The following is a 16,564-nucleotide window of genomic DNA, read 5'->3' on the forward strand; positions in this document are numbered from 1 at the left end:
GGGGGGGGGCGAGGAGGAGAAGGGAAAAAAAGGCAATCCAGAGAATTCTAGTCTTGCAAATGTAGTGAAACCGAACGGTCGGAGTTCACTTGCTCCAGAAGAGCAGAGAAGAAAGAGGACATTAAATGAAAAAAAGCGAGAAAGATCTGTAGCTTTTTTTTCCTCATAGTAGCAGTGTTTCAGAGGTAAAATGATTCCTCCAAGCAGCACGACTGAAGTCAGCGTGGATAGTGTGGAGAAAGAGAATGAAGTGGAGAGCACAGAGCAGCCCCCTTCTCCAGCATCAACTACCAGCCAGGAATCAAAGGTACTCAGAGAATGAGATCTTTTTTTTTTTTTTTTTGTCACTCTTTCTTTGTTTTGAAAAGAGATGTGTTGCTTTGATTTTTATTTGGAGCCCTGTGCCAGGGTCAGCGGTAGAGTGCTATGAGCCACCTCTCATTGCGGTGCCTGCTCTGACACTCCTACTTCTGAATTTTCCCTGTCACCTGGGCAGCTCAGGAGCCTGAGCTGGGAAAATACCTGCCTTTTGAGATGTTTGGGTTTGGGGATTTTTGCTTGTGTTTTCTCTTCCTTATTACAGTAAGGACCTGGGGGAGTGGTGGGGCTCAGGGAGGGGATTGATGCCAATAGATGTTGTTAGGTATTTTCACACTAAGCAGCAGATCACTCAGAGGATTTTGTTCGCGGTTGGAAAGATTGATTTATCTCACAGGTTCCGAGAAGAGAATTTTGCCTGGGGGCTTGGGGTGTTTCACCTGCCTCACCTTCTTTGGCAGACCCAGCAGTGAACTTTCACTGTTTAATGAGCCAGCAGTTGAAACAGGATATAAGTGACAGTTTTGGCACAATAATCCTTATGTACACCACCCAGAAAAGGATATTTTTTTTTTCACAGCCTTTTATTTATTTATTAATTTTTAAATGTGGTTCGATTTACCTTAGTGAAAACCAACTTCCAGCTCAAATGACATGGCTCTGAATTTTTAATTGACTTGCATATGAAAAGTTTTTCCTCCTGGCAGTATGGTACTTTGAAGATATAGAAGTAAAGGGAGAAAAGTAGTAACCTTACATAATGAATGTTCTTTGCGGCTTACCTGAATAATGTGCTTTTACTGATCCTCTGTTTCTTACTTATGATTGATATCATGATAGCGCCTGACAGATCTTCCTGTGAACTTCATAGTGATGCTATGTGCTGTGTAAACATGTGAAAATAGGGAGGTCCTTGTCACGAGGAGCTTACAGCTGGGTCTAGCCTTAGGAGGTACTGTACGAGCAAAACAGCTGCTTGACAGGGAAGGTTTCTGCTGGCCCGAGTCTAAAGGCAGTGGCTGCCTGGGTCTAACGTAGGAAGACTGCTACGCTATTCTGCACTTATAGCTAGGTTTCTGGAGAGTGAGTCGAAATTATCTGTCTGTGTGGGTAGAGTTCTGACGCAGGCTCTGGGATTTTATTATTACTTTTTTATTAGATGCTATACTCCAAGGAGGAGAGCTAAGGTATTCCCTATGTAAAACAGCCTCTTTAAAAGAAAAGAGCTCTCCCAGCAGCAATAGCATACACTATTCACACTATTCACTATACACATTCAGCGCTACTGGGACACTGCTGCAGTCTTCCCGATTAGTGGAAAATGAAAAGTAAATGGGTTATTGCTTTAACCCCAGGCTCTAAAAGGATCCAGTCGGTGGGTACCTAAATCCCCTCCCGAGACCACTTCTCTGGAATTGCTGAATTGTTATTTTGCCAGTGGGAAGCTCAGCTGCCCAGTGAGGTCCCAAAAGTAACTGGAACCTTCACCGCACTGCCAGCACCATCTCGTCATGTGTGCTGGGCTGTGCACAGGGCCTGGCGGGCTGTGTGCTGCCTGTGCTCCCAGCTTTGGTCCTCACTCAGTCCTGGGTAGGTGGTTATGAGCTCCAGGTGCCTCTCACATGGTCAGGCACTTTGTTACAATGGTGCTTGAGGGACTTTCCCCACTGGGTCACAGAGCTCTGTGCCCAAGACAAACTGACCAGCATGAATCCTAAACTGAGAGAAAGTGGAGTGCAGCATGTGGGGTTCCTTCTTGCTGTTTGTGCATCCATGCGCTTGCAAGGATGACAACAGGAATTAGGCACATCTGGCCAGAGAACAAATAGACTACAAACTGGTTTATAAACAAATGTTATTAACATCAATTTTTCCAGTCTTGTGAGCATTTGAAGTGATACGGTGGAATAGGCAAAAGCTATGACTGTGCAGTTGATGCCATTACTTGCAAACAGATATTTTTAGTAAACATATAATCTGCTTATTTACATTTTAGAACTGCAAATACAATCAGAAAGCATGCTGTATTGTCATTTCAGTAGATGAAGTCAAAAGAACCTTCTGATCACTGGGGTAATGAGATAAGCTTTGTTTTTTGGAAATGTAATGTTCTTTTTTAGAAGTAATGGAAAAATTCTCAATGATTTCATAAAAATGTTGTTTGAGCCTTTTTTTTTTTTTTTTTCCCCTAAGAGAACTGATGTACTTCAAAAGCTAAAGACTTCAACAAAGGCATAAGTCAGTGTGTGAAAAGTGTCTGTGTCCAGGCTTTTATCACATGGTGTCCCTTGCTGAGGGAGCTGTCCTGTCATTCACAGAGGGCTAAGCTTTCTTCAGGTACTCCCTGTTGCATAGGTTAACAAGTTCATGTTTGCTGCAGCTACTGCAGAACAGTTTGTGCAGTATCTAATTACCCCACGATGACTTGTTTCTGTGGCAAAACACTATTATGACTCCAAATATAGGAACAGAAACAACATGGATAATAACAACCTTCAAAATGCATTTGAAAACATTTCAGCAGAAAAACAATTTTGAAAAACTAATGTAGCACTAATGTAGTGAGGTTGCTTCCAGTCCTGTGTATTCATAGACAACTGTGGCACTTAGTCCCTTGTTGTACCAAAGTCCAGAAAAAGTGTTTTATCTAGCGTACTCAGAAGATGACACAGAGGAGATATTGCGATTCCTGACTAGCGTGAGTTTGAGAGGCAGAACTTCAGGCTGCTACGAAGTAGCTGAAATTTGGAAGAACGACTGCCATGTGTTAGTCAGACAGCCCTATCACGGGAAAGCAGCTCACTCTTTAATAAATGCTAAAGCCTCCCAGCACCTTTTCCTATGGATTAGGGGCATATTTACAGGTGAGCACACTCGAACGCTGAAGGCTTGAAGACCAGACTCTCACACGTGTTCTCCTCATCATGAACACCTTAACGCCTGGACTTTAGTACAACTGCTCAGAATGACAAAATTCAAATACACTTTCAGTACACACTTCCTGGGACCTAGGAGCAAATCCATTTACACGTTCTAAGTACATGTTGGCCTTATGGCATAGTACACATATTGCTATATAATGCATCTGTGTCCTTTGGATTATGGCTCCTCAAGTACTTTATACATAGCACCTCCAGTGTACTGTCTCATTAATATAACTTCAAGTAAGTGAACAGAGTGTAGTAAACATGCTGTAATGGGCCATCCTGTAGCAGTATACATACTGCTACTGTGCTAAAACCCCTAGAGCTTGAATAGTTAGGAAAGTTGCAAAACTAATAATTAATTTATTAAATTAATTTATTGGGTCTTGAAAACATTTACTTCACAACTAAGTATGACTTCAGTGGGTACTTAAAGTTTGCCAGGAGAATAACTTGATGAAGGTATCACACAAATACATATAATTGCTAATTCTGTTACCTTCATATGTTTGTAGTTATGGCTCCCACCTGTTTGGGTCCTTCATATCTGACTTCTAAGAAGGCACATGACCAGTTTTTTATGACTTTTGTAGATTTACAACTCAGTGAGGGAGGAAATCATTAGGGAAAATTTGCTCCTGGTGGTAGCAATTAAAGACAGAGTGTACACTTGTTCAGTCACTAACTTAGCAGTATAAACAGAAATCTAGTATCAGCAATCAGATATCGTATTTCTGATGTCTCTTATATAAAGATACCTTGGAATTTAGTAAACAAAACTAAAGTTTGAAGGAATATGTGTTTAAAGAAAAAATCCCTACACCTGGCAATATTTCTTTATGTTTTGGCATAGTTGGCACATGACTCTGTCAGCTTTATCCTTCTTACATTAAACTGACATTTCTATATGAAGAGGAAAGAGCCCATCTGTTGATTTCTTTAGGTGTGAGTCAAGTCATTACTGCTATATGGTGAATAATGGCTGGAGGTATTCACAGACAATAGAGTATATCTTAGAAAATTCCCTTACCATTTTTAAGTGGCTGGGGGGTGTTGCTTAGCATCTATAATGTTTGAGCTAGTACCAGCAGGGTTGGTCAGCACTGCTGATCTTCAAGCTATTAGTGTTTCATTTCAAGTATATTAAACATCTGTCAGGCTCTCTCATACACCCCAGAAGGGCTATCAAGCCCTTCCCCTGCCATTGCAGGCAATTCGTCATCTGCAAGTTACTTACTTGTAGAAAGCAGTGGATATCTGTGAAGGCCAAATTTTTTTTCACAGCTTTGCCCATTTCCATCTACTTTTTATGAAGTCCAGCTATAATTGTGATGTACTGCAGTCATGCATCTTTGGTGTGACAGCTTCAAAATTTTCCTCTGAACCACAAAAATCACAAGCCTAACAAATTGCTTACATTCAGGTCAGTTAGGTAAGTTGAATAGCTGAAACATGAAAAAAAAAAAAAAAAAGAAAAGAGAAACTAGACCTCCAAATAGATACGGTATCTGGACTATGTATTTCACAAAATAAATGAGTCTGTCTCAGTCTGACACTTCCATGCACTGACTACCCAGTGGCCAGTATTAAGGGAGACGCAGACCATTATCTTCAAATTCAAGTATGGCAATTCAGGAGACGTAGCGCAATTGTTCAAATGCTAGCTAACCCGATATGTAGTTCATAAAATGGAAGTCGCTGAAAAGTAGCAAGCCAAAAAATAGATTAAGCATTGAAGTTCAAGATGTAGACCTCGTTTATATATATTCCCACGTTGCTCAAGAAGATTGAGCTTACTTTCCCCTGTCCTGCTGGTCCAATAGACCAATACTGCATAGAGGAGGTTTCAAAACCAGATGTTAGCATTAGATACTGAACTAACGTAAACAGCTTGAAACTCTTTGGGTTTTAATAGGATTGCATGGGATTTAAATCGTGTAGGATTTGCGCTATGCAGTTAAGCAGAGATCTTCCCCACTTAAGGAGTTAATACTTTATGAGGCTCCATAGATGGTTACTCATCAATTAATATTTTAAAAGGGCAGGGAGTATGGTGTACAGTTAGTGTTTCACCCTCCACACCAGTGATAAATATCCAGTATGTAAACTACTGCTGTAGTCTTCAAAGGAATACCAAACAGCTTTAAAAAATCCCTTGAAAGGGGAATAAAAAAAGGGTTCTCCTTCTTAAGCTTAGCTCCATGCCTCTCCATAAAATGGTGAGTACATCCTGTGAAGGTAAGACTAAGGGAAAGAAACGAGCTTACGTATTTTTATGTATTTTGATGAAGTGTTAGAACAAATTACATACGGGAAGATTTCATTAAGAGCAAGAAAGTAATACTGTATCCTATCAATAATTTCTTGAGCAGACTTGTTCTTGTATTTACATTTATTTTGACTTTTCTCTCTTTCTTACTCTTTTTTTCCTATGAAAACACTCTGGTATTGTTTTCGCTTTGATATATATGTCAGATCAGTTCCTCGGCGCATTGAGACATCTAAGGGAAAATAAAAATGTGATCAGTTCATTCTCTTCTATCCACACTTTCTACCTTGCCAAAATGAAGAAAATGTCTATTACCTTTCAATAACTGAAGATGACTTGACTGAAATCTGGTGTGGTAAAAAAAAGGATTTACTAAAAAGTGCAAATTTACACTGAAACAAAACAACTTGTTTTCAAAGCTGGAAGGCAGTCCAGTTCTACCTTCTCAGTTTTTTATGCTGTATTCTTTTTTATAAAGTAATCCCGTTGAGTTCGGGTTTTACCACTACTTCTAAAAGGCTCTCCCAACACCTGGATGCTCTACTGGCTAAGTGATGCCCTCTGCTCCTCACCCCCTTCTAATTCCAGTCTAAGTCTATTTTTGGCTGGCTTGTGTGGCATTGTAATTTTGATAAAGTGGCTTTAGCTTAAACATCTCTTTTCCTTTCTTGGCGCAGGTTTCCATCATGTAAGAACAGACTTTTATATGTGTTCCCAACCTTTTATTTTCTAGACTAAATAAGCCAGGCTGACATAAGATAAAGTCTCCATTCTTCATCTCATTCTAGTAGCAGATCTGGGCACCTGTTTCAGTTTTGAATAAGCTTTCTTGGAAAAGGATGACTGAATTTGTGCATAGTATTCTCCATGAGATCTTGTACGGTATCACTAATGCTTCACTAACTTTCCCAGAAACCATGCTTCGGGTGTCTTTTAAGGTCATTACTGTATACTGTTTGTGTGTCCCAGTCACCCCTTGGTCAACCAGAGGTCACCATTCTATTTCTGTGTAATTTTCAGTGGATCCAGGATAGATTTGTCTGTCCTCATCTAAAGTGGTTTAGATCACGTCTCAGGTGCACAGCTTGCATTTCCACAGCTGAACTTCATCACGTTTCCATGACTCCATCCCTCAAGCCCCAGGCTTCCTCAGTTTTGACAATGCTTCCAACCTCATGTCTGAGGGAAATGGCCTTATGACATGCCTAATCTTTGCATCATATTCAGTAATAAAAATACAGAGAGCAAGATTGACCCTAAAACTAGACCAGTGTTGTTCTTTGAAGAACTGTACCAATGACCTTCCTTCAACATAGTACTTCTTTCAATAGCAACCATCTTCCATTGAACTTTACTTAAAATTTCTTCACTACTCCCCTTTGTTTCAATCTAATAGATTCCCTTTTGGTTGCATACTCAATAATTTTAATGAAACCCAAATATACAGAATCTACCTTTGACATGAAACACTTTCTTTGTCTAGAAAACTGTTCCTCTTATCCAAGAGACCTGGTCTAGGAGGATCTACTTTTTTTGTTGTTGTTTTTGTCAAGCGCTATTGAGTTCAGATCTACAAATATGTATTTGCTGGGATCGATTTTCCCACTTCTTGAGACAGACTTCTATTTTACTTCGTATCATTTCTGGCTTGATAAAGCTTGTTAAGAAAACTTGTTCCTTGACTTCCGAAGTACATTTTGTAATGGAGATTAACTGGTTTCTTTTCTCCCTTTCACCTCAGCAGGTACATCGAACTGCTTTTTTTTTTTTTATTCCTATTATTTTGCCCCAGAATCATTGTTCTGGGAAGAAAGTAAGATGAAGTGTTTGTTAAATTCTGAGCCAGCCTTTTATCTCATCCTTACTGTACCACAGCCTGTTTCTTCTTTTGCATTCCCTGGCCTGAATCAATCCATTGACATTTCTTTAAATAACTTTTGTGAGGACTCACTCAGTTTTCTTGACTATTAACACGCTTAGACCTAAGGAACCCTGCTTGAAAGCTCCAGTTTTATTTGCATGTTGGTTTTCTGTTGTCTTTTTCTTTCTCTTATTCCCCTCCCCACCATTCTTTGTGGACTCTCTGCTTATTCCATATTTCCTTTTTGAGCTAACAATTTTCATGCAGTTTGCCAGGAGCAGACATTCACAGAAATTTTTTTGGTTTTTGTTTTGCATTCCAGGTAGTATTAATAGATGTGCTCTGAAGAAATTATGTACTTCTTACTCATCCAAGCACATCCAGGTACTTGACCCTTTCTGATCAGTCATCTTTATCAATGAAGCATGTCTTTAACCTGATACCTCAAGGCTGGCAAAGGTCAAGGCTCTTCCACAACCCATGGTCACGTGGGTTCATCAGCACTCGGTACTTCCTGAGAGCCAGCACTTGTTAGCAGATGCAACGACCTGCTTACACAGCTGTGCTGCTTTCCAGACCACTGCTAAGACCTTTGTACCCTCAGACAGACACACTAGCTCAGGTCCTTCTGTGTCACACTCCAAAGTGTGATGTGGTCTAAAATATATTCCTGGGGAGCTGAGAGTGCTGAAGGCTTGGAATTTCTTCCAGGGAACATAGCACTTCAAAGGCTGTCCTCTTGAAATCTTGAAATCCAAAACTTGGCTTTGAGGTTCATTTTTCCCTTACACTTTGATTAATTTAAATGAAAGTAAATCATAATCACCTAATAGAAAACTATAATAGAAACTATAATTCCTTGTATGACGAGCATTTCTCCTAGTGCCTCCCTGAGCCCTTGCTGTATACTCTTGATGGGTAGAAGATTGCATATTTGATAAATTTGTGCTTCTGTTTGTCAGGCAGAGGACTAACCTTTCAGAGTTGAATATTCTTAACACCATATTTAGTCCTCCACAACTTCCAGTTGCATAGGCAAATGGTCATTCAATGTTAAAAGCGCACTGCGTTTACCAGGCAAGTGAATGCCTATATTCTAGCTGAAGCATAAGCAAAATTTGCATGTTCATTAGCAAAGGGGACCAGTCTATGTGTGAATGACTGCAATAACTTGACCTTTAATTCCTTTGACATATGCCTCTGATCGAGGAAACTCCCTTGATTCAGTAGACCAACTGATACAATACATGCTTTTTGTCAGAGAATACAACTCGGGAACCCTGCAAAACATGTTTACGCTGGATGTCTGAAAAGCAGATTTCTTGTGTCTTTGACATCAGCAGTTAAATATGACAAATGGCTTGCATATCTCCTTATTTATTTAAAAATGAGCCTTATGTCTGTACTTTTGCATAAATGTGCTAGGTGCTCATAGAATTTTTCCCATTGACAAGTTATAATTTCTTAGCTGACCTGTTTTTAACTGATGAGAATAGTTCGCTAAGCACGGTCGAATGGAAGTGTTATAGTTTAGGGGCTGCAGTGGTGAAAGTTAAAAAAGCCATAGCATTAATAATTGTGAAAGAGAGGTGTTTCCCAGCTGCAGGAGGCTGCAAGTTCAATATGGAATTGCAGACAGGGTCCTTTAGGCAAGTAACTGTGACAACTTGAATTCTTTTCTTTCCTGTAGACATAATATACTCCATTTCTGAGTGCCATTTAAAAGCTTTATTAAAATGCCACACATGCACTGCTTTATTAATAAAGATCATTTTAGCAGTCTAGTGTTCTGAATAGGAAAGCAAATGCAGCTGACCTATAGTAACTGATGATTAATTCAGAAAGGAGCAAAATACTATAAACTGGTATTCACAAAGCTATTAAAATCAACATTTAGAATATTTTTTTTTCCTTAGCTTATTCATCAAAGTAAGACAAAGAAATCTGGGCTATGAAAGCACAGCTTAGGTGAGAGAACAAAGTCAATGTGACAGGTTGTTATAGCAAACAATGTTGAATAGAATCTTAGAGACAGACTTGCATCTCCATTACCCCAATATTTAACTTCATTCGGTTTTTACAAAAATTACTCATTCATTACAAAGGAAGGCACCGGCTTTCATTGGCCAGGAGTCAGATTTCTGGCAGGATGCACACAAGTCACCTCCTCAAACATCACATATGTAAGTGTACTATTTATTATTGATTTACCAGCATTGTCCCTGCCAATTAAAATGCTATGGTAGTTATTCTGAAAACCAAAATGTCCTGGGATTGAACTGAGGGGCTGAAAACCTTGAACCAGTCTCATTTGCCTTTGTGCATACACTGGGTGAGAAATGGCCTTGGACTGGGCATCTCTGTCCTCACAAATAAACAAAATACACTAGGCAACTTGGCAAACTTGGCAGAGTGCCACTGACTTCTCTACAGTTAAATTGAGGATCCAGTTGTAAAGATCTTCAGGTTTATATGCGATTTTAAACGGTACCTACTGTTAAGTTATCAACCAGTATCAATCAACTCAAGGACCCAGTATAGGTAATTTTTGTTGTACCTCTTAGTGTACTTATATGTATTATTTATAAGTGTGTCCAGCTCATTTCTCCCTTATGGTCACACATTCTCTTTCAATTCAAATTATCTAATTGAGGAATTATTTACAAATAAACATAAGGTGACTTGTAATGATTTGCCAAACGTTTCTGTTAACGAACATTCCAGTGAAATGTGTGCTTGTCAAGGGAGGTTTTGTTGGGTTTTTTTTTGGTCAAAACTTCTGTTTTTGAGGAGGTGTTCAGTTTTCTTGATTGTGTTAACTTTTGTCAGGAAGCTTTCCCCGGTTGCAGATGAAATTTCAAGTCAAAAGAGTAGACAAATACATCCTAGGTTAAATAGTACAGCCCTGCCTGTAATTAGAGACCAACTTTAGGCAGTTAAGTTAGTAGTTCAGTCTCTCTACATTATAAATGGAACACAGACTGAAATTGTTTTATCAAAGGTGATTTAGAGGAAAAGCCTGCCTTGTGTGCTCTGAATTAGCCTCTCTGAGGGGAAATCTTTTTCCATTGACCATAGTAGGCAGCTGCAGCTGAGTTAAAAGCTTGAATTTAAGTAGGGTGAACACCACAGTGAATCTGTCAGAGCGAGGTCTTGAACCTAGCCTACAAAAACTGGTCAATCGTCTGTTCCCCTGGCAGGTTAGTCGGTCTGACTTTCCCCTCTTCTGCCCACAGCTCTCTCAAAGACATTTTGAAAAGCTGCAGTTGTTTTTTATGTCAACGTGGAACAAAATCATTCAAACTTTGAAAATTTTTGCTAAGTGGAACTGCTGTTTTCCAGCCAGCCCTATAATGGAAAGTTATGCACCTATGACAAAAAGAGAGAAAAATGTGAGCCTATCCAGACTTCAAAATGTGAAGTGCTGCTATTAAACTGTAGCTACAAGATGAATCATGGACCAGTTTCATGAAATACGGGCACACAGGAGTCTTTGGCAGGTTCACAGCAGTTAGATCTATCTCCTGTAGTTAGTCGTAATGACAAATGGACTTCATCCTCCTGGCCGTTAAAGATCCAGACGAACAGTTAACTTTTTTTGCCAGCTCACCCACTCACTCTCTGCCTTTCTATGTTTCTCTCTCTCTTTCCTCTCTGTTCCTGTTCTCACCCAAATGCTTTAATCCAGGACCAGGCTCTCTGATACAACGAGCCAATGCAATCTCTGTCCTTACAGGAAAAACTTCCAGGTTTCGAAGCTTAGCCAAGTTTAAAGATTCCTGTTAAGAAAATGGATGGTGGTTCTTCTGTTAGGGGGAGGGACCTTTTATAAACACTGTGTGGATGCTGGCACTCAAACCATTAGTATTCTTGGTAAAAAACAAACCCTACCGTTTGCACTTTCCCTTTCACCTATTCCCAAGCCATGCTTACTTAATTCACAAAGAAATGCCCTAAATTGTGTTTTAGTTTCACAGACTCACCAGTCAGGGTTGGAAGGGACCTCTGGAGATCATCTAGTCCAACCCCCCTGCCCGAGCAGGGTCACCTACAACAGGTTGCACAGGACAGCGTCCAGGCGCGTTTTGAATGTCTCCAGAGTGGGAGACCACAACCTCTCTGGGCAGCCTGTGCCGGTGCTCTGCCACCCTCAAAGTAAAGAAGTTCCTCCTCATGTTTGGACTGAACTTCCTATGTTCAAGTTTGTGCCCATTACCTCTTGTCCTATCACTGGGCACCACTGAAAAAAGACTGTTTCCTCACATTGTCTGGTATTATGTGGTCTTTTCCTTGCTTGCGGATGCCTATTTATCTTTTGATGTAATCTCATGTTTTCTTTGCATGTTTATACAGGAAACTATACATAAATTGAAAACCTAGGCAATGAGGTAATAGAAAGCATTCCTTATGCAGAAGAAATGAAGCCCTCTTCTTAGTCTCCCTTGTCTTCTCAGTCTCCTCCTTTCTAGGTAGGTAGTTGAAGACCAATGCAACTCAGCAGATTCCTTTTCAACTGCACTGCCAGTGGAGGGCTTTTGAGCTCCTGCCTCGGCAGCTTAGGCTCCCGCAGACTTCCCTGGGCTGCAATCCTGTGCTTCGACAGCACTGGCTTTTTTAGTGGCATCCAAGAAAAATGCTCTGGAAAAACAATTCCTTAGAGATTATCAAAGCTAAAATGAATGCCAACAGCTGTAATAGACCTACTTGAATCCTCCTAGAATGTAGATAAATTAAAAGCATTTCACAGAGGTTGAAAAAATGACAGCCAAGCCTTGAAACAAAAATCCTAACAGCGTAATCTGCCTCTGAGGAGAACTCAGCTGTGACTAGATGCTGGCTATAAGAAGTAGCCATTCAGTCTGGTAAAAAAAAAAAGTCAGACCTTTTTTTAAACAAGATGAGAAAACTAACCTATTTTTTCTGGCACTGTAGGGGACACACTGTAATAAATACAATATTCCTGAAGTAGCAATAGAGGTAACATTATTTGGTCTTTACTACCAGCTGCTGAGTTCCAGAAAAAAATCTCCTTTCCATGAATTATCGTCCCTGCAGCACAATCATACTCACAGACATGTAAAGAAACAACCAAAAACCAAACAGCTGACAGAAGAAAATGGATATAAATCTCAGAAGTTAGCACTGCACTTGCTTTTCAGCAGTGGTCAGTAGCTCTGATTTCTGCTGTAGTATGTCACACTCTTAAGTCAGTGCTACTCTGCTGATATCAAGAATTGTACCTACTCTAACAGCAGAATAAAGTGAAGCACTTCATGGAAATTCCCCCTCTTACACAGGATTAATATTCATATTCTTTAAAACTCTGTCCTAACTTGACTTTCCTTTCCTCCTCCTTCTAGTCCCCTGCTCTCCTGCCTGCATGGCATCCCTCATGCAGCCCTGTGCAATATGCTGCTCCTGTTGAAGTCACTGCTATTATTTTTGTCGGGCGAGGCACCACAGTATTTTACTTTCTTTCCTGTCAAATAAGTAGCTCCTATTAAATCTGTTGGTATCTTATGTCAGTGCCAACAGCTCTTTTCCCTCTCCACACCAAAAATACGAAGTTTGGATATGCTTCATTTATTAGGCGAGCACAACCTCACAACAGTGTTACAAGCTTTTTTCTTTTTTTTTTTTTTTATTAGTAGATGTTTGTGTGCAGGCTTTCATTAGCAACAGTTTAACTTTAGAGGATTCTAAGGGACGTAAAAAATCTATTTTAACATTCAGAAATAGTTAGAGTCTTAAATTGTCTACCTTTCTGTTTGCGGTATTCTGTATGTAACTATCTTTATACATGAAGATAGCTATCTCGGTATAAAAACACATTTTCGCAGTTCAGATAGTCATTTTAATCTTGAAATTTTGATAGAGGTAATTTGAGGAGGAAAGTTGTGCAGCTGGTGAGGATAAAAATAAGATGTTTTTGTTTTGCAGGGTTGATCTTGAAACAATAGCTGGCTAAAGACGTTCAGCAGCTTGGAGGTTTAGGAAAAATACAAAAGAAATGGATTAGCCTGAGGCAAAAGGAGTCAAATATGTATGATAAATCTCATACATAACAAGTCTACCCAATTAACATCTCCAAATATATGTATTTACATTGTCAACTTCTTGAAGCAGTGTTTAGGCCTTCAAACATCTCCATAAACTGCCAAATAAATCCATGTCTCATATATGACAATATTATCATTAAGTTAAACAGATTTTTCACGTGGAGAGTTGGCCTGTTCTTTATGAAGGACACTGAATGCAGCTTTTTCTGGGCATGACTAACATTTAATAACAAGAAGACAAAAGACAGATTGAGAAGGAAACTTTCTGTACTAGTAACAGGTTCCTTGGAAACTGGTACTACAGGCGTCATTTTCCCCCAAATGGTTTGGAAGTACTTTTTGAAAATTAGAATACAACTAGAGTAGATGTGTTGAAAGGGATAAATGCATGCCCTAAGTTGCACTTTGAGAAAAGCTTTAACGAAAAATGTTCTGTATCTGGACCGGACCTGCAAATAAACAGATCTCTGCCATGGTGGACAGTAAGATAACTGGATGCAGAACAAACAACAAGGAAGATGTTATCAAGGCAGAAAAAAATTTCATTTGGTACATCATGTATCTGGTGGCTGCTGTAGGACTTTAGAACTGGAAATACAAGATGAAGGAAACTCAGTGGGTACCCAGGTGAAGCATGGAGAAGCCCAGAGGAATTAAACAGCTTTGTTCGACCTGTGCTTTCAGCTTTTCCCCCACATCCAGGGCTTCAAGCCAGAGTGGTGCCAGGGCATCGACATGGATCTGCACCAGGACCATATAAGTCCTCTTGGACTTGTCCTGTCAGAACAAGCAGTGCCAGGGCAGCTGCACACCCTGGCCTCCAGAGTGGCTGGCAAGGAGCAGCGTTCACAGGATGGGACAGCGTCAGTCTTCATGAGGGATAAAAAGAAGACGGAAGGCAGCAAATTCGCTACCACATTGCAAAAATAAGGTGAAGGAAAGCGTGAAAAAGAAAAATTGCAAGCCATCCAACAAACACTGCTAATATTCTGTAAGGCATAACTCCCTACCCCATCTTCCCACCGAGAAAAGTTTGAAATGGAGAGATGGAAACATGTTGTAAAATTTGGATCTGAATCTCTGTTTGTGAACAGGCAGCAAAGAAGGGAGTGCAGAAACCCGTGGGATCAAATAAGCCAAAATATCTATGTTTGGGGGCTTTTTTTAAGCCAATAGGCCACATAGTACTCAAATTCTGGCACTGTGGTTCTGATTCTTTCTTTGATTGGAAAACGAGGTAACATCATCTCAGAGTTAAAGCACAGTAGCAAAGTGAGAAGTTTGGGCAGCATTAATTCACACAAAGTACGAATTTGAAACAAATGTCTAGAAAAGACAGAAGAAGCAAGAAGCATAGGTGTCCCCCTGTATCTATCTATATTTGGATGTGGAGGAGCAGATTGATAGAGATGATTTAAAAGAAGAGGAGGGAATTGAGAAATCAGTCAGATAACAGGATGCCAAATGTGGCCAGGTGTTTTTTCATGCTGCATGCAGAAAGCCTTTGTTTTTTAATGCACAGTGTCAAAGAGTAAAAAAAAAGTTTCATTTCAAAACAAACAAAAGAAAACAAACAACAAGCCAGACAAACCCCAAGCCTTTGCTCAGCAAACGTGCTCCCTGGTGTCAGTGGGAGTTAGCAGTAAGCAAAGACCTTAGGATTTGGCCCAGTGACAATAACTTTGTTGTAGAGCTGAGCACTTACATGTTTTCATTGCGAAGCAATTTGAACAGCCTAAGTTTGGAACCCCAGAAGTAGGAGTGGAAACACTGGCAGAATATTAACCATAACAACTCCCAGTAGATCTCAGTCTTCCTTTTTGTTTTAAGATGGTACAAATGTGATTATACAGTATGTGGGATCTGGGGCTGATGTTAATTTGCCCTCAGTTAGTGTCAGCCTCCCTGCCAGATGTATTTCCATATTTGCTTCAAGAGACATACTACCATTTAAAGTATTATAAAACAGCTCTGTTTAAAAAAAAAAAAAAAAAGAGGAAAAGCAAGTGCGTAAAATAAATCAGCGGAAACTATTGCTACAGGTAGACCAGCACTTTTTAGCAGAAGGCTGCGGGTTTCTTTAAAGGCCCAAGGGAGTTGTATTGAGCTTTAATTTCTCATAAGATCAATAGTGGAAAATAATGATACACATTTCGTAGATGGACAGACACAAGATACAATCAAGGATGATTAATCTTACATTCGCAATCACATTCACTGTATAACATTCATGAGAAGGAAAAGAAGCAAAACTCAGGCCCTATTATTATTATTTCTGAAGACTCTGAGCAGGAAGATACCAGTGCAGCTTCCTTCACCTCAGCAGGGATGCCTGGATTTACATTACTCTGAAATCCAGCCTTTTAATCTCCAAATTTCGTTGTGCCATTTCCACTGCAGCAAAGATTAGTAAATGACTAAATCGGGAGTTACCAAAGAGAAATCACTGTTCCATTTAGAAGCCGAAATGGAAAAAAGATATCCAAACAGGGCAGCAAAATGGGGGATTCCCAGAAGGGACTTCAGAGATAACAGTCCAAATTCCTTCTGTGCCAAGAGGCAAGAGATAACCATGTGTACCTCATCCTAATGAGGACAAAGTATGGGAGATGACCTGCTGCTTAGCAACCAGATGCCTGAGGTGAAACCCAAAGTACAAAACAAGATGTTGTAAACACATACCTATCTTGAAAATGAAAGTATAGGGGAAATTAAAAAAAAAAAAAAAAAGACTATAAGGACTATTCCTAACCATCTCTTGCTTTCTTCATGAGCTTTCCTGTTGGTTTCTGGAGGAAAGACTGGAGACAATTCGTTTGCCAGACCATGAAAGAAAGATAGGAGCCACATGGAGGTTTGCAGCTGGTTATTCCACCATCAACCTTTCATAACCTCATTTATAAAAGATCTCCCGCAGCTGGTGCCACCCATGTTGGAACAGCTGTTTAGCAGCAGGGAGAATCTAATCCTGGATATAAAGCCGGGATTTTTAGTCCTTCCCTCTGCTCCTGAGAGGAGCAGCTCTTCTTTTGCTAGGTGGGGGAGGAGAGGAGAGGAGAGGAGAGGAGAGGAGAGGAGAGGAGAGGAGAGGAGAGGGACGAAAAATTTCCCAAACACATTATAAGACAAGCAA

At 40.0% G+C, this 16,564-nt stretch overlaps 1 protein-coding gene across 2 annotated transcripts in view; it reads left to right on the forward strand.

Annotated features, from left to right (window-relative positions):
- Positions 1-190: 190 nt before the first annotated feature.
- Positions 191-16,564, forward strand: part of STAC (SH3 and cysteine rich domain) — a 72,296-nt gene continuing 55,922 nt past the window's right edge. For both annotated transcript variants that reach the window (XM_009894999.1, XM_009895000.1), the window contains exon 1: positions 191-307. In XM_009894999.1, the coding sequence (XP_009893301.1) occupies positions 191-307 (117 nt within the window). The remainder of the gene's footprint in view (positions 308-16,564) is intronic.

Source organism: Charadrius vociferus, unplaced genomic scaffold (genome assembly GCF_000708025.1).
Source record: "Charadrius vociferus isolate BGI_N301 unplaced genomic scaffold, ASM70802v2 scaffold51, whole genome shotgun sequence".
NCBI classification, from domain to species: Eukaryota; Metazoa; Chordata; class Aves; order Charadriiformes; family Charadriidae; genus Charadrius; species Charadrius vociferus.